Consider the following 18,911-nt stretch of genomic DNA (forward strand, 5'->3'; position numbering starts at 1 on the left):
GGTGGCTTGAAGTGCCGGGTAGGTGATCAGAGACCAGGGGAATGACTTCTCTGCCCAAGGATCCCTGCATGTGGGACACCCCTTCCTCGGCAGAAAACAAACAACGGCACTGTGGGCTCCTGTCCCTTTTGAATAGCGTGGAATCCCGAGCCAGCGCCCGGGTCCCAGCAGAGTCATGCTTGTCACCATGGTGACCTTTCCCCTACTGGCACATGCAGCCGCTCAGGGGACTTCTGGACATTGCTCTTAGGTATATGCAGGGAGGGCGCTGGGGCTCTGGGAAATGCGGCATTCCCTGAACACCAGCACACACCGGACCAAGACTGTGTTGGATGCGAGGGCCGCTTACCCTGCGCTGGGTGCGAACTTTACCTGGTGGTAGCTCGTTGCAGCAAAGCCAACCGAGAACTTCATGGGGATGATAGCGATGCCCCTCTTCTTCCAGTAGCTCTTCCGGTTGAACTCTTCCACTTCTGTCCTTCTGATGTGGAAGGAAGACTGGTCCAGACACTGGTCCCAGCACCTTATCAGGGGCTCGGGGTTGAAAGCTTGTTTGTAGATGGTTTTATCCACGGTTTTGTACATGTTTTTCTCCCTAATCTGAAACAAGTGTGAAATTCCATCAATGCCTGTGGAACGACAGACGGACTGTCAGCTGGGGGCTTAGAAAGCCTTTCCTCTGAAGCATACGCTTTGGTGGGGAGGACAGATCCCACCCCCATTGTTTTCCGACGGCATGGCAGCTGTAAGAATAGTGGAGCTATTTTTCATCTCCACATTAATCACCAACCAGGGTCTCGTCTGTCTGGGGTGGAGTGCAGTTGCCAGTGATTAGTCTAAAAGACAATATGATGGAAGGGCTGAGGGCTGGGTTTATCTATTTGTTTATCTGTCTATCTGTCTATCTATCTATTATCTATCTATCTATCTATCTATCTATCTATCTATCTATCTATCTATCTATCTATCTACCTCTCTCCCTCTCTCCCTACCTCTTTCCCTATCTATCTGTCTCTCTCTCTCTCTCCCTACCTCTTTCCCTATCTATCTATCTGTCTATCTATCTGTCTATCTATCTATCTATCTATCTATCTATCTATCTATCTATCTATCTACCTATCCATCCTTTATCTCTCCCTACCCTGCCCCCCATGTGAGTCTGTGTGTATGTCTCAGTCTGTGTGTGTACATGCCATGGCATATATGTGGAAGTCAGGAACGGCCCATGAGGGTCAGTTCTCTCCTTCTACCGTATCATTCTCAGGGATAAAACTCAGGTTGTCAAACTTGGCAGCAATCGCCTTTATCCCCTGAGCCATCTTACTGGCCCAGGGTTTTCCCTTCAAGCTTCAGGGCTCAGAGGATACAGAGGATGGAGCAGAGTTGGTGAGTGGTGAGTTAAAGCCAGACTCTACCACCGTAAGCGAAGATTGTTCTGTCAGAAAGAAATCGCAGAACAGATAAGGACAAATAGCGGGCCTTCAGGTCTTCCAATCGCATTTTCACTACATGGTTAAATCTTCTAAAATTCGTGTTTAGTCAGGATCTGCTCCATATCCTGGGAATTTTCAGCACCCAGAGAAGGAGAGCCTGCTGGAAGCGCCTGAGAGGTCATCATTATCTCCAGTTTATTCTAACAGAAGTAAAGGAACTGCTGTATCGTCGCCAGCAACAACAAATTGCACTAAGACGATGCCCATTCCAAAATAAATTTTTTAAAAAACGTGTGGTTCTGGGGCTGGAACCCAGGGCTTTGTGCATGCTGGGTAAACTCTCTATCATTGAGCTACATTCCCGGCCCTACAAAGATGAACATTTTAGTAAAAATTTACTAAATTTACGTTGTCCTCGGGAACTCTGTGAAGTAAATCATCTTGTTCTCATTTTCTAGCCAAGGAATCCAGGACACCAGGGGGTCCGCCATCTTTGTTCATGCTGTTCCATTTGCTTGGGTTACCTTTCCATCTACCTTCCTCAAGGTGAACCTCAAGTGCCATCTTCTCCAGAAATTTTTTTTTTTGAGTCCCCCTCCTCATCCCCATTGTCTTTCTCCTTTGTACCCATGGGCATCTTGTTTTGTTTGGTTTTGTTTTTTAACCAGACAGGGTTTCTCTGTGTAGTCTTTGATGTCTTGGAGCTTGCTTTGTAGATCAGGCTGGCCTCAAACTCATAGAGATCTGCCTGCCCCTGCCTCCTGAGTACTGACTGGGATTAAGGGCGTGCCCCACCAATGCCTGACCTATGGGCACTTTTTGTGACTTCTTGTAGGGAATCTATTATTTTTCTGATATAGTATTAGGTGTTCTCTGGTGTAGAGGAAGCACTCGGCCAATGAGATGAAAACCTGGAGGTCCCCACTGAATTTAGGGACAAAGGTGTTCAAGAGACAGGACATAGAGAGTCCTTGCTGGAGGAGAGGGTCTGGGTTGAGGGAACTGGGATGTGACTGAAAGATCAAGGGGCAGACAATATTGTAGGTTGGTGCTGGAGTCAGCCTGTCTCTGGTCCAGTTCCTTTACACCCCCCAGGCCTCCTGGTGTATTGGACAGAATAATATTTTCAAGTGGTAAATTTTGGACTTCTGAAAGAAGCTTTCAAGTGAACCATTTCTGTGAGTTTGTTCAATAGACAGACCCCCACAAAAGGACAAAGATATTCCGTACCCCTGGCACTTATGTCTCGGGGTATTCATTGCAAGTTCATTTTAAGATTTTTATTTTATTTTTTATTTTTATTTTATTATTTAAACTGATCAGCCATTAGCTCAGGCCTACCATTGTCTAGCTCTTACTCTTATACTCAGCCCATTTCTGTTAATCTATATATCGCCACGTGTTCCATGGCTTTACCTGTTACCTTTACATGCTGCTTTAAGATTTTATTTTTAAATTATGTATATATGTGTATAGGTTTGTGAGTACATGGAGGCCAGAAGAGGGCACACGATCCCCTGGAGCTGGAGTTGCAGGTGATTGTGAACCACCGATGTGTGTGCTGGGAGATGAATTCTGGTCGTCTGGAAGAGCAGTCTGTCTCTTAACCACTCTGCCTTCTCTCCAGACCCAGCACCATTTCAACAGCCTAACCTGGGTAACAAACAACCTGAACATGTGTCAATAGTGGAGTGGATAAATAAATGATGTCTACATCATAGTCTGAAAAAAAAAAAATGAAGCTCTTATCTCAAATTCTGAGCCAGGGTTAATTCAGGGTTTCCTGGGGCCACTAGCTAATTCCTCCCTCCTCTGATTCCTTAGCAGCCTTGGTTATGACCCCAGTTATAATCCTACCTTTTCTGGTGGAAGCCCACATCTGGCTGCCACAGCTGTGATACAAGACTCTGTTATCAGGGCTCCCTGTGGGAAGCCAAACCCACGGAAGGCTGTATTGGACGGTAAATTGGTCATGCATGCACGGCCCCGGAATCTGAGGTTGCGGATCTTATATGCATTTTCCAGCTTTAGTATAAGAAATTCTGTTACCTAAAGCAAAAGGAGATACCGTATACATTAGACACCACTGCCCCTTTTTCATAAAGACTCCTTCAGACGTTTTCCATCTCACCCACTGTCAAGAGCACAGTTGGTTTCAGACACACATACCAGCTCTGAGTCGTCCAGTGTGCATCCTCCATTGACGTAGCACTCAATGTCTAGGGCTTTGATTCGTCCACTGTTCATGAATCCCACCTGTCACCAAATGATGGACGTTTTAGTGATTTGTTTAAAATGTACCTGCCAAGTGCGAGTCACCCCTCAGTCCCCCTTTGAAGAGGATCAAGGACAGACTCGGCCTCCAGTTTGCTCTTGTGTGGCACCCCGCCTGCTGTGGCCTTGTCTTTCAGGGTCTGATTGAAGAAGACCTTTCTTGACCCAAGTTTTGCTGAGTCCTTTCCTTTCAATGGGCAATCCTGGCTCCACCCTCAGTGTGGAATCCTTAAGTTCTTGTCTCTCAGAATGCAGTTGCCACTCTTATCCTCCTTATTCTCGGAAGATTCTCTGCCATTCTGTACTGGCTTTCTTTCTAATTTAGTCAGTGGTTTTCTCCTCGTGGGAAAAAGTCTTTGGGATCCCAGAAGGCACGGAGATGACTCATAATATCTCTCGTTATGGGAAAGCTTCGGGAACAGAGGCTGGAGAATTTATGAGCTGGACTCATCTTACTGGGTGGCCAAGGTGGTTTGCAAATAGCAATATAGGTAATAAAATGTAGTAATCAAAAGCAATGGTGAAACCAGGTGGTAAATCAGATGTGTCTGCCTAAGCAATTCCTAAAGAAAGCATGTTTTGTAACTTTATATCACAACAGGACTGTCCTTAGGACTAAACCACAAATCTGAAAAATTGTATCATCTCCTAGGTGCCAGCAAACATTTTTAACAGGAGTGAGTGTGATTTCAAGAATTTAAGTTCGCCTGTTAGTGGATTTTTGTTAAAGATTATTTTGCAGTGAAAAGGGTCAAATTGTTTCTAAACATTTCTTCTACAAAGTGTTACTCTTATAGTCAGGAAGTCTGGGCACCTTTCTTTTCTTTTTTTTGTCTTTGAGGAATCACTAAAAAATATATATCCTTATTCTGTATAACAGTGTTTTTTTTTTCTTTTGTTTTTGCATGTGTATGTGTGCCCACATGTGTGTGAGTACACATGTGTTTGGAGCCAAAGGATAATGTCAGCTCTCTTTGTTTTTTTGAGACAGGGTTTCCTGTGTGGAACTTGCTCTATAGATCAGGCTGGCCTTGAACTCACAGAGATTTGCCTGCCTCTGCCGCCCAAGTGTTGGGATTAAAGACGTGGCTCCACCTGGCTTAGATATCTTTCTTGATTGTACTTCAGTTTATTTATGGAGGCAGGGATTCTTGAAAAACCCAGACCTCACAGATTTGGCTAGTCTTATCTAGCCAGCTTGCCTCAGGGATCCCTCGTCTTTTCCTCCTGGGCACTGGGGTTACAGGTAGGCAGCCTCACCTGTGGTGATATTTTGTTTGTGCTCTAACAAATAAAGCTTGCCTGGAGATCAGAGTCAGGAGCTAGCCACTAGAAGCCAGGCATTGGTGGCACATACCTTTGATCCCAGCACTTGAGATCTCATGCCTTTATTCCCAGCACTTGAGATCTCATGCCTTTGATCCCAGTACTTGGGAGGAGGAAACAGGAAGTGATAAGGCAAGGTGGAGACAGGAGTTTGGACCTTTCAATCTGAGGATTTCTAGAGGTAAGGAGTCTTTCTGGTGGCTGGCTGCTCTGCTTCTCTGATCTTTCAGCTTTCACCCTGATATCTGACTCCTGGTTTTTATTATTAAGACCAATTAGGATTCATGCTACACTGACCCTCTCAGTTTTGATGTGGGTCTTGGGGATCCCATTTCCAGCCCTCTGGCTTTATCTACTGAGACATAGCCCTAGTCCCTCAAAAAGTGCCTTTTAGTCACTGTTCAACATTTATTTTCACCATTACCTTTTTTTTTTTTTTTTTTTTTTTTTTTTTTTTTTTTTTTTTTTTTTTTTACAATTATACACTCAAAAGCTCATCATAAAATGTCATGGATATCCAACACATGACCATCTTCATTTGGTATTTTAGCTGCCAAGTACTTTTAGAATTCAGCAAAATCAAAATGATAGAAAAAGGACAAAGCCACACAAACAAAAGGGTGTATTTTAATGATTTTCACATGCAATACTCACTTTATATTTTCCAAATAATGGATGCCTTCCCCCAGTTACTAACATGTCATCTTCACGGTCTAGAACAAGACGAATGGGACGGCCAGTTCTGCAGAAAACAAAATGTAGATTCTCCATTCATCCTACCCATCTGCCCATCCACTCACGTATCTAGTCAGCGACCCATCGATCCACCTGTGGATTCAACTCCTAATTTACTATCTACCCACATCTATTTACAACATGTGAAATGCTATGAGTCACACAAATATGAAGTAGGAATTCAGCTGACACTAGCAAAGCTAATACCTGAAAGAGCCAAGGGGTCTTCCAGAGGATAAAGCCAAAACTCAAGAGTCTTGGTGATACTGGATGGTAAATGTATTAGCCGTTCCCTGCAGTGAATTTCTTGTGTGCTGTTGTAGCTTTCCCATTTGATTCCTCTCCTAAGAACTTCTAATAGTGCCGTTGATCATCCATCGGACACAATTTCCCTACACTATTGGCGTATTTGGATAACATCCCCCCCGCTGTGTTGACAACAGTCACACAGTCAAAACCCCCTTTTAGCATTAGACTTAGAAGTCTGACTTTCTGTAATTATCTTCATTAGCAAACATCTGGCCAGGGCAATCCCCAAACAGAAGTATTTTACTTGAGATACTTCTCAAATATCCAAGGACAGACTGCAGATAGATAAGCATTCAGACTATCTGTCAGCTCCAAAGATAAGGTAAATATTTTCACTGAGACAACCGCCAAGGCCAGGGAGATGCTAGGTACAAAGCTTTGTTTCTTGTGCAAATTAAGCTTAGTTTCTTCCTCTTTCCCGTAGCCAAATGTTATTCCTAGTTCTAAAGATTCTCCCTTTAGCATTAACTCAGAACAAAAGGGCTTTTACAAACCAGGCCCTAAAGCTGTGACGCAGGTTGCCTAGTAACCCAGAACATTTCCCCTGCCAGCAGATAGGAAAGTGCTGCCCCAAGTTAACCTTGAACTAACAAATTCCTAACTCCTTTTACTTTCACCTTGGTGTACTAATCAGCTTATTATTAACCACACTTACGAATACAGTATTACATATGGATCCCCCTTTTCCCTTCTTGGATTTTCCCTAATTGATTCTAGGTCCCTCTCCTTCTCATTTGACTTTTTCCCTTTAAGAGTTCATCCTTGAGTCGTAAAGAAAGTCTGACAGTCACTGCCTGGTGTAAACTCTTATCTGCTTTTATGACCCTGATAGAATTCAAGCCTTGTGACCCTTCTTTGGCCAGAGAATTGCTGACTGCATGGGTATATTAACTGGAAACTTCAGGGACTGGGGGGACAAGGATGGAAAGAACTAAAGGTAGAACAATGAGAGAACAGTAGAAGAAGGGACAGAGAGGAGCTAAGTATGAGAACAGAAATGAAGCTGTGTAAATAGAATTGACCTAGAAGAATAACGTGAATGAACTAAAAGAGCTTGGTGTGCTCAGATTCATTTGATTATAGCTAAGATTAGATCCTCAGCTGGTTGTAAGATTCTTCCATGGACCCTGAGAAAAGGCTATTTAGGGGCTGGACCCCAATAGTCTTTGATAGTAACCCATTCATCCACCTCCCACCCTCCCATCCATTTGTCCCACTTACTTAATTCTCCATCCATCCAGCACACATGGCTCTATTATCTGCACAAAATTGTCTAGGCATGATGTGAATTGTCGCCCAACTAAATTACTATTGTCTCTATGCTTGAAACTGAGTGTTTAGAAGTATGTCTAAAGGGATTAGTGTCACATGCTGGCTCAGTTCTGTCCCTATGGCTTCAAACTTGACTTTCACCCAGATCCAGCCATTCTGCATGTCTTCTGTTAGTAATAACGGGGATTGTGTCGATGGGTAAGTGCAATGCTAAGGTCAATAGAAAAACATTAGGTAAATGTACAGTTCCAAGATTCATTCCCTGCTAATTCTGATTCAGAATGCCTGGGATTTGGTGGAATTTCTTTCTTTAAAAAATTTAAGGTGTGTTTTTGAGGCAGGGATTTCTATGACCTCAGGGGACCCCTGCTCTCAGGAGATCTGGAGCACTGTTGTCAGATAACTTAACGCATGACTGCTGTGTGCTAAGGCAGGGTGCATCTAGAGGCGTTGGTTCCACACATGGCTGCACAGTGGGGTCAAGGGGCCAGCTTTGGAATATACTGGTGCCAGGGCTCCTAGTGGCTAGCCCAATCTAAATCATTGGGATTTAGATGTTCCACTTGGTGGCCGTGTGTGGCCACGCTTGAGAGGCAGAAGCCACCAAGTCTGTTGTGAGTGCAAGAGCTGCTTACTGCTGGCTGTGACAGAGGACAGAAGTGGATGTGAAATTTCAGCCCTGCTTCTCTCCACCCTGCACTGGGGGTGAAGACACACACACCCCAGTGTGCAGGATTTTTCTCTGAGCTACACAGAGGCTGTCAAAGGAAGCAGGGCACTGAGACTTTGTAGACTGATTGGAACTCAGACAAAATAGTAAACAGCATCTCCCTTTCCTTTCCCCTTTCTTCTCCCCCCTTTCCTTCTCCTCCTCTCCCCTCCTGCTCCTCTTTGCTCTCTGACACCGACAACAAATCCAGTCAAAGACAACGAACAAGGCCCTGCACTGTCAGTACCAGCTGAACTTGAACGCCGAGCCATGGATAGCAAAGATGTGAATCATCCCTGAGATCAACCCAAAGACCACCTGTTCACCGAGACAGCCCACCGAGCTGGTGGAGGGTGAAGAGCCTGTCTTTCCTAACGCCACTCTACTCTGCACTGGAAGTAGCAAAGAGAGCTGGGGGGCAGCAATGAACTTGGGAAGGGTACCACGCTGCACATCTAAACAATTCATCTTCCCCAAAGCTCAGGAATGGGCCCCGCAGTTCTGGAAGCAGTCAACCCGCTACCCCATGGCTCCACGGTCATCAAAGTCATGTGTTCAGCTGACTTTTGCAAAATCAAAAAGGGTAATAGGGCAGGTGTGAAATATCTATGTATTATAAAGAAACAGATGGGGTGGGTGGGGTGAGGTGGGGGGGAGAGGGCGGGGTGGGGGCTGAATTGCCCAGGGACTAACGGGTGGCTCTGACTGCAGCCAGAATTGATTTGTCAGGCTACTAATTTCCTCTGAGCTCAGCCTCTCCCACACTTCCAGCTCCCAAGGCAGACTTACTTGACAGCCCCCACTGCAGCGATCGCCCCGAACACAGCTGGTCTCCCCACCTTTCCTCCGAAACCCCCGCCCACTCGTTTCACGTGGCAGGTGATCTTGCTGCTGGGGATGTTTAAGGTGGAAGATACTGTTTTCTGTAAGAGACAACGAGGTTTAAACGGAGTAAAAAGACAACGAAGTGTTTTGTTTCCTGAACTGTAACTGTGCAGCAGAGTCCACTCACATCTACTACAGTAGAGAGTGGAGACGGCAGAGCCCACTCACATCTACAGTAGAGAGTGGAGACGGCAGAGCCCACTCACATCTACTACTGTAGGGAGTGGAGACGGCAGAGTCCACTCACATCTACAGTAGGGAGTGGAGACGGCAGAGTCCACTCACATCTACAGTAGAGAGTGGAGACGGCAGAGCCCACTCACACCTACTGTAGAGAGTGGAGACGGCAGAGTCCACTCACACCTACTGTAGAGAGTGGAGACGGCAGAGTCCACTCACATCTACTGTAGAGAGTGGAGATGGCAGAGCCCACTCACACCTACTGTAGAGAGTGGAGACGGCAGAGTCCACTCACATCTACAGTAGAGAGTGGAGACGGCAGAGCCCACTCACATCTACTGTAGAGAGTGGAGATGGCAGAGTCCACCCATTTCTTTCTTCTCCTTTTTTCAAAAACAAGGTTTCTTTGTGTAGCCCTGGCCAATCCTGGAACTCACTCTGTAGACCACGCTGGCCTCAAACTCAAAGATTCACCTGCTTCTGCTGGGATTAAAGGTATGCACACACCACTAACATCTCTGGGCCATTTGTAAGCATCATTAATCTTCCCCAAACAGCTCTTTGAGCAGAGACTGTATTTAGTAGAAAGAAAACTATCAAAATCCTGGGTTCTTATTGGAAGCTGCACTTCTGGACGAATGCCTCGGACTAAGGATCCAAACAGGTGAAAAACAGTAGACTCCAGACATCCTGCTAAAGAGAGTGATATGTTTGTGACTGCAGCTTAGACCATTTTCTGTCTGGGAAAGTAAAATGTGGTCTAAAATGATGTCTTGACTCTTAAATCATCTATAATGATCATTTTAGATGGTAAAATGGAGCATAAGAAAAATTTAGTGATATCATCCAATCAAAGAGTTCAACTAAACCCAATGCAAATAAATTTAGTGTTTTAATTCAAAGTGATGGCACTCGGGCTGGGGGTGTAACTTGCCTAATACTCATGAAGACCTGAGTTTGATCCCCAGCACTGCATAAATCCTGTATGATAGTGAATGCTTGTAATTCTAACACTCAGATGTAGAGGGAGGGTGTTCAGAAGTTCAAGATCAACCTTGGCTACTTACTGAGTTTAAGAATATCCTGGAATACAGGAGACTCTTTTTCAATAAGAATTATGGCTGGGCAGTGGTGGCACATACCTTTAATCCCAGCACTCGGGAGGCAGAGGCAGGCAGATCTCTGAGTTGGGTCTACAGAGAGAGAGTTCCAGGACAGCCAGGGCTACACAGAGAGGGCCTGTCTCAACCTTGCCCCCTCTCTCCAATTATGTCTTCTGGACATGACGTGGCTGGTATAGTCATGAATACAGTGGCTGTGAGTTACCATTGTAACAACATCAAGCCTGTCACATACAATTCCAGCACAGACTGGGGAGGGGATCATGAGACTCCACCTCTGGCTGACATTTCTGGAGGAGAGCCGTCTTTCTTTGAGGATGTGGCAACTGGTTGCCCATGTTCCGGTGGATGCCCTGACACCCACATGCATAACTAGACTCAATGGGTTATTGAGAGAGAGAGAGAGAGAGAGAGAGAGAGAGAACAGGACTTAGAAGGGATGTGATGGAGGTCTGAGGTAAGTTGGAGAGGAGTGATAGATGAATATGATCAAAATACATATGCATGGAATTCTCAAAGAGCAGGAAAAATAAATAAAAAAGAGAATGTGATCAGGATTGTTCTTTTATTGTTGATAAGAACAGGAATAAAATTAAAACGGTTTTGGGGTCTTAGCTGCATTACAGATATCCAACGTTTAGATGCTAAGTTTCTGTTGGTGAAGCGGCTGCCACCTGCACTATAGAGACTGACCGCCATGATGGAGGGAAGAAGGTGACGGCGGAGCCCTGCGGGATCTTACCTGCACGTGGGCTGGATCCTGTGTGGACACATACATGTCCAGTTCTTGGTCTTCTGTCTTTGGAATAACGAGCACTCGCTGCGTTTCCATGTAGAAATGTTCTTGCCCTCCAACATGGACCTCTCCTGTGAAGGGCAAGTGCAGGAACATGCCTGGAGGTGTGTGTTGGTTGGAAGCTGCCGTCATGGGGCATTTTAAATAAAGTGGGATATGGACTGCCCACCCTGCAACATTATCCACTAAGGAACCTTTGCCTTATAACACTCAAGGGACCTGCCTCAGAGACCATAGTTCTGAAAGTTCAAAGTTCCAGCTTCTATTGCTGACCAAATTTTAGCAATTTTCTTCTACTTATTCCGCTACTGACTTCTCGCCTTCAAACACAACACAGACACACAGGTGCATGGGTGCACAGAGGCACTGAGAAGGAGTGTAAGCTTGGGGAGGCTCCAGGACTCCAGAGCAAGCCTCCCCAGGGGAAGTCATATGCCCTTGACGGCTGGTTCCGAACGGAGTCAAGGAATGACTTTAGGAATTCTTCCCAACTGTTTACCTTCAACTATCTGATCCACGTTTTCAAAGGCCTTCTCGATGTTTCCTTGCTCAAGCTTCTTTTCAGGGCACAGGAACGAATTGTGTTTTATGGCGTCCTATGTAAAAGGCCAAAACCACAACGCACTGAGCAAACACAACGCTCTGAGCTCTCCTTTTTCACGTCTCTCCAAGGAAAAAAGTGTATTAGATACTCAGGTAGCTGTGTGCATGAACCTCTTCTTCCCTCAGGATTTTGAGAAAGCCGAGGCTGTGTTGAGGGAGAGGACACAGGTCCTCACACTCTGATAGGGCCAAGACGGTCACGTTGTCATTGACATATTTCAACAGGGCCTTTCTAGACTTCTGTTCTCCCCCCTCCTTCCCTTCTTCCCCCACATCTGTTTTCTGACATTAGCGTGAACTGACTCCTACATGGCAGCCATTCTGCTCTTTGGTTCTGTGGACTGACTCAGCACAGTTGATCCTTGCTAACACTGCCGACCCAACATGTCCTTCTGCGCCTCAGAATGACGCCTGTCTTGGATTCTTGGACTCCAAAAGCCTTCGAGTCCACAGCCTTTCTTTCTTATCAATGGTGATAGTGAGTGCAGCTACTTTTGATCGAGTGCTTGCTTTGTGACATGCTGTTGTGTAGCAGTTTCCTCTGAGCTGATGCATGCCACACTACAGGGAAGCTTGGGACACTCTGAAGAGAGGCTCATTAAGACTCAAAAAGTTGCCGGGCGTGGTGGCACACACCTTTAATCCCAGCACTCGTGAGGCAGAGCCAGGCGGATCTCTGTGAGTTCAAGGCCAGCCTGGGCTAGAGTGAGTTCCAGGAATGGAGCAAAGCTATACAGAGAAACCCTGTCTTGAGAAACCAAAAAAAAAAAAAAAAAAAAAAAAAAAAAAAAAAAAAAAAGACTCAAGAAGTTAGTGGGACATAGCGGTACATGCTTTTAATCCCAGCACTGAGAGGCAGAGGTAGGTGGATCTCTATGAGTTTGAAGTCAGCCTGGTCTATGTAGTTCCAGGACAGCCAGAGCTATATAGCGATATATACCCTGTCTCAAAACAAAATAAATAAAACAAAACAAACAAAGGAGTAGTAGTGGCTGGAGAGATGGCTCAGCAGTTAAGAGCACTGGCTGCTCTTCCAGGGGATCTGGGTTTAATTTCCAGCACCCACATGGTGGCTCACAACCATTTAATTCCATTTCATACCCTCTTTTGGCTCCCTGGGCACACAAGTGGTGCACAGACATTCAGACATAACACCTACACACATTAAAAAAAAAAAAAAAGACCCAGAAAGTAAGCAACAGAAGTTTCAGGAAGTCCCTAAAACTGACCAGCTTTTGTGAGCCACCACCCATGCTAGGGGGGGCTTTCTGTGAGGCAGCTGCCTTTGAATCGCTCCTGGTGCTCCTATGAACCACCCCTCCTCTGCCTGTGAGTCACCCCTAAAATTCATTGCTTTACAGAGTTGGACTCCGGATGACATCATTATTTCAGTCTGACATCATTAGTTCCCTCTCTGGGGTGAGTAGTTATCTGCTCATGTCTCCCCAGAAAGAGTGTCACACAGAACACAAACACCACACAATAGCAGTTCTCTATGCATGCATATATATTCTTGCATTAATTCTATTATTACCTCCATTTTTAAGATGAAGAAATGGGGCTCAGAGAGGAGAAAATAACACTCTCAGAGCCAGGCTGCAAATATGTGAGGGAGGTGGCATGTGCTAGAAACATCTTGCCCACGGTTGGGGACATGACTCAGCGACAGAGTACTGGCTTAGTGTCCCCAAGTCCCTGTGTTCTGCAAACAAAAAGCCATCCTTCCCAGTGACAGCTACCTGACTTCTTAAAGCAACGGAAAATAAATACCACACTTGAGATTTTTCCTTTTTGGTTTTGTTTTGTTTTGTTTTGTTTTTCAAGACGGGGTTTCTCTGTGTATCATTGGTTGTCCTGGAACTCGTTCTGTAGACCAGGCTGGCCTCAAACCCACAGAGATCAGCCTACTTCTGCCTCCCAAGTGCTGGGATTAAAGGCATATGCCACCACGGCCTGGCAATTTTTACTTTCATAATTAACACTTCATCTTTGTTAGGGTTACTATTGCTGTGATCAAACACCATGACCAAAAGCAAGTTGGGGAGGAAAGGGATCATTTGGTGTACACTTCCATACCACTGTTCATCATCACAGGAAGTCAGGACAGGACCTCAAGCAGGTAGGAATCTGGAGGCAGGAGCTGATGCAGAGGCCATGGAGGAGTGTTGCTTACTGGCTTGTTCCCCATGGCTTGCTCAGCCTGCTTTCTTATGGAACCCAGGACCACCAACCCAGGGATGGCCCCACCCACAATGGGCTGGGCCCTCCCCCATCAATTACTAATTAAGAAAATGTCCTACAGGCTTCCTGCAGCCTGATTTTATGGAGGCATTTTCTTTTTTTTCAATAAATTTATTTATTTATTTATTCATTCCACATCCCAACCACAGCTTTCCCTCTTTCCTCTCCTCCCAGTTCCTCCTTCCCACCCCCTTCCACTCTCACCCCCCAATCCACCCCTCCTCTGTTTCTGTCCAGGAAAGGACAGGGGGAGGCATTTTCTTAACTGAGGTTCTCTCCTCCCCAGTGACTTTAGCTTGTATCAAGTTAACATAAAAGTATCCAGCGCACACTTCGCCCTCAATAAGTCACAGCGGCAAACACGGAAATATGTTTATTGCCACAATGTAAGTGTGTCAAAAGACTCTCGCCCTTCTGATGAGATGTGCGATATGGAGTGAGCACCATGAGCCAGAGACTATTGTGTCTTACATTCATGGTCTCGTTTACTCTTACGAGGACTTGACGAGGTGCATATCATGACCCCCCTTTAACAGGTGGGGAAACAAGTACACAGCTGTAAGTTCCTTGCCTAAGATCACACAGGTAAAAAGAGGAGCAGCCATAATTCAAATTTGTCAGACTGGATCTACACTGCATGCTACACTCTCTCTCTATTTTTTTTTTTTTTTCCGAGACAGGGTTTCTCTGTGTAGCTTTGCGCCTTTCCTGGATCTCTCACTGTAGACCAGGCTGGCCTCGAACTCACAGAGATCCACCTGCCTCTGCCTCCTGAGTGCTGGGATTAAAACCGTGCGCCGCCACCACCACCCGGTACATTGTCTCTCTTACAAATATATTTTATATAACTTTTTATGATGTATATCATCATATATATAAAACACACACAATATACAACACATATTTATATCAACGTTCATGTAAATAGGTTAATGCATAGATGAGTGAATTACTATTGGCATATATGACTTTTGTATCCTGCCCTTGATCATAAAAGAATTATTTGCTCACTCTAGACATTCTTATTCTGAGGAATCTTTAGATCTCTAAATATTCTGAGTCCCAGCGTGGGTCATGGGGGTATCCTCTGGATGCCATTTACCCCTTCAGGAAAGGGGAGTTCAACGGAAATAAAGCAGCAACAACAAAAACTGACTCACGTTAGGATTCCAGTGCAAGCCAAGGAAGGAGAGCGAGCCAGGAAAGCCTGTACTCCTTGCAAACTTGGCAAATGGGAACTGGGGCAGAGCTGGTTTGGTGTAGAGGGACCACTTTGAGAGACTGGTACCACTTAGGTACATTAAAGCTGTCCCCATGGTTCCCCAGGGCCTCTGCACATCAACTATGGTAGATTGTAAGCCTGGAAACACGCTGTTTTTCCTCCACCTGGTTTCTCTGGATCTGGCTGTCACTGAGTTAGAGACTGCAAGTCCTAGTTGCTAAAGTTTGGGTCTGTGTGGAGGCAGAGGCTCAGGCCCCAGCCTGGCACTCCTCCCTAGCTTGGTCCCAGAAGGAGAATGGTGAAACCCTTAACAAATGAGGACTCCTGAAGGCTTTAGGTTATTGGAGACATGCCCTCAAAGTGGATTGTGGCACCTCGTCTCTTCTTTTCCTCCTTTTCCAGTCCTAGATACGAGGTGAGTGCTTTTGCTCATCTATGTTTGGCTATTACAATGTATTGCCCGACAAAACATGAATTGAAACTTCTAAAACCGTGAGCAGAAAGAGTCCGTCCATCTTTATAAGGTATTTATCTCAGGTGTTTATTAAAGTAATGGCACAATTGATCCATCAGTCCGCACTTGAATTTTCTATGTTCTCACTCCATTATTGTCTTCAGAAACATAACTTGAATCCCATCACCAAGAACCAGAAATTGGGAAATTACTATAGAGTTCCATCCTGAAATTCTCATTACATTATTGTTCCCAATATTCACTCCCATCACCTTCCTCAAGAAACAAGGTCCCACGTCTTTGGTAGACGCATAAGCCATCTGGGTAAATCGTGTTTCCTAGCTCTCTTGGTCTTAGGTATGGCAGACGCTGGACTTCTAGCCAATGAAATAGTAAGGTATGTGCAATGTACACACCTCCCTGTGAGGACTGGGAAACTGATCTTTTTTATTTTTACTTTTTAGTTTTTGAGACAGTGTTTCTCTTTGTAGCCCTGGCTTTCCTGGAACTTAAGATGTAGACCAGGCTGATCTCTATCTCACAGAGAGACCTGCCTATCTCTGCTGCCCAAGTGCTGGGATCAAAGACATAAGCTTCTATGTCCTGCCTGGGAAATGTTCTTAAAGGCATTAGGGGTACCTGTTCTCATTCATGCTTTTGCTCTCTGGAATGTGGATTTAATGGGCAAAGCTTCAGTGGCTGTTTTAGAAAAAGCTGTGACCTGCAGAATGGAAACCATGTGTTACAGAGAGATTGGATAGAAGGATCCGGATTCGTGACACACAGCTCACAAGTTATGGCTTGTGTCCCCACCTAACTCCCAGGGCAGCAGACTTGAGAGGTGGGGCCTTTAGGGGTGATTAGGACACGGGGACTCTGTTCTCATGGATGGGTTATTGTAATAATCATAGTGGAATAGCTTTGCTGTAAAAGTGAGTTTCTCTCTCTTACTCTTCCTTTTCTACCTTCTGGAATCATGCAGTGTTAGGTGTGACCCTTCAGTTTTGGACCTTCCCAGACACCACAATCGTGGAAAATAAATTCCTGTTTATTATAAATTACCCAGTGTCAGTGATTCTGTTATATCAGCACAAAACATACCATATAAACCATATAAACAGACATATAAACCATATAAGCACACATAAACAGACTACATACCATATAAGCCTTGGACTGATCACCTCTAGTGCTTTTTTTCCCCTGTGTTCACTGAGCTATATACCCACCTCTCTTATATTTTGTTTTGAGTCACGGTCACACTAAGTTGCCTAGGTGCGATTCATCTGCCTCAGCAGGCCACACAGCCAGAATCACAGGACTCTCCCACTAGGCCTGGCTACTTCTAGGCTTTTAAATGTGAGAGAGAAACATCTATTCTGATTGTTTTTTCTGTTTCTTAGAGCCAAAGATAATTTCATCTCATGCAAGTAATATCTTCCAGAGCAAAATGATTTTTCCAGAACAAGCAGATGCCAAAGAGGGGAAGAAAAGGTTCTGAGTTAGTCTTCTAATATTAAGACATTTACGAAATGCTTTATTTTTATCTTACACGTGTGAGCGTTTACCTGCATATGTGTCTGTGCACTACACATGTACCTGATGTCTGCAGAGGCCAGAAGCCAGTGTCGCATTCCCCTGGAACTGGAGTTGCAAATGGTTGTGAGCCATCATGTGGGTGCTGGGAATAGAACCTGGGTCTTCTGAAAGAGCATCCTGTGCTCTTAACCACCGAGCCGTCTCTCCAGCCCAACTTTACAGTTTCAGAGGGAGACCGACCGGCCCTGCTTACCTCGATGGTGAAAATCACAGGGTTCAGATCCTCGTAGGTGATTTTCATCTTTTCAGTGGCTCGTTTTGCCTGAACATCGGTCTCTGCGACCACAGCACAGATGATCTGGCCCACACAGAGCACCTGTAAAGTGCACGTATAAAGCAGATAGAGGACCAGGGCGATGGCTCGGAATGTCATTATGCTTCCTGTACCAGCCTGGGGACCTGAGTTCAATCCCTGGAACCCATACAGATATAGGTGGAGAGAAACAGCTCCGTAAAGCTGCCCCTTGACCTCCACATGCGACCTCCACGCCTCCCACACTCCACACCGTTATAACGATAAGTGAACTAATTTAAATAATTTTAAAGCAAGCCCAACCTCATCAGTGGCTGGTGTCTTAGACGTCATTGTTGAACAGAAACAGCCATGCTGGGGTCACAGGTGCTTGGGTAAACATTTGAAAATAATAGTAAGAAAAAAAAAAAGAAGGTCTTGCGTTGTACGCAGTGGTACAGCCCTTGCCTAGCATGTGTGGCACCTCTGGTTAGACCTCCAGCAGCACACACGAAAAGTATGTATTGTACAGCTTCACTCACTGGCCACTGTGCTCAGAGAGTGTACGTCCCAGAGATTGACGGTAACATGGACCAGACCAGCCCCCTGCTGTGTTGTGTTCCCATGCATCCTTCATCCTGTTTAAGAGCTTAATGTGTAAGTGTGTGGCCCCTGTTGTGAGCTGACTGAACGACCCAACCCCTAACTCTGCTGAAGACCTATGAGATTGCATTTGGTGACAGGGCCTTCACAGAGGCCGTAAGGGTGGAGCCTCTGTACAGTATGACTGTTGAGCCTGTAAGAGAGGAAAGGGTGAACAGAGAAAAGGTAAAATGAAGAGGAGAAGGCAGCCATCCGCAAGCAGGAAAGATTCCACAGAGAAAGCCAGACCTGCCGACATCGTGGCCTGGGCTCAGCTCTAGAACTTTAAAAATCAATTTCTGTTGTTTCGGCCTCCCACTTTGAGATTTATTTACTTTTATTTTATGTGCAGCGCGTTTTAACTACATATATGTCTATACATCACATACATATAGTGCCCACAGAGGTCAGAAGAGGGCATTGGGTACTGGGAACAGGAGTTATAGATGGTTGTAAGTTGCCGTGTGGGTGCTGGGAATCAAACTCAGGTCTTTTTGGAGGAGCAGCCAGTGCTCTTAACCACTGAGCCATCTCTCTAGCCCCGTGTTTAGGAAATTTTATTATGGCAGCCCCGATAGGCTGATAAATGACAGCCAACCTCTTCTGGTGGACTGCAAAATAAAACAAAACACCAAAAAAGAAAAAAAAAAGCAAAACAAAAACCTAACAAAACAAAGCAAAAAGCCTCACTGATCTGCGTCCCTGGCTGGAGGAGAAAGTGTGTGGGATTCTGAACTGTGACAACAGCCAGCATTCAGTGAGAGTCTTCGTATACCAACAGCTGTCCTAGGCACCTGGAGCATACTCACTTGTTTATCTCCCATGACACAGTGAAGTGTGTTATGATCGTACCCCCTTAATGATGGTGGACCCCAAGG

General features: G+C 45.3%; 1 protein-coding gene across 1 annotated transcript in view; it reads right to left on the minus strand.

Moving 5' to 3' along the window:
- The window catches only part of LOC114704265 (aldehyde oxidase 2), a 78,221-nt gene that overhangs the window by 20,974 nt on the left and 38,336 nt on the right, over positions 1 to 18,911 (minus strand). Inside the window, exons 19-26 of the mRNA XM_037210454.1 lie at positions 17,353 to 17,475; positions 11,540 to 11,636; positions 10,987 to 11,111; positions 8,848 to 8,981; positions 5,688 to 5,775; positions 3,603 to 3,689; positions 3,291 to 3,482; positions 373 to 600 (exon numbers count right to left, since the gene is read on the minus strand). Of these exons, the coding sequence (XP_037066349.1) occupies positions 373 to 600; positions 3,291 to 3,482; positions 3,603 to 3,689; positions 5,688 to 5,775; positions 8,848 to 8,981; positions 10,987 to 11,111; positions 11,540 to 11,636; positions 17,353 to 17,475 (1,074 nt within the window). The remainder of the gene's footprint in view (positions 1 to 372; positions 601 to 3,290; positions 3,483 to 3,602; positions 3,690 to 5,687; positions 5,776 to 8,847; positions 8,982 to 10,986; positions 11,112 to 11,539; positions 11,637 to 17,352; positions 17,476 to 18,911) is intronic.

This window comes from Peromyscus leucopus, chromosome 13, assembly GCF_004664715.2.
Source record: "Peromyscus leucopus breed LL Stock chromosome 13, UCI_PerLeu_2.1, whole genome shotgun sequence".
Classification (NCBI taxonomy): Eukaryota; Metazoa; Chordata; class Mammalia; order Rodentia; family Cricetidae; genus Peromyscus; species Peromyscus leucopus.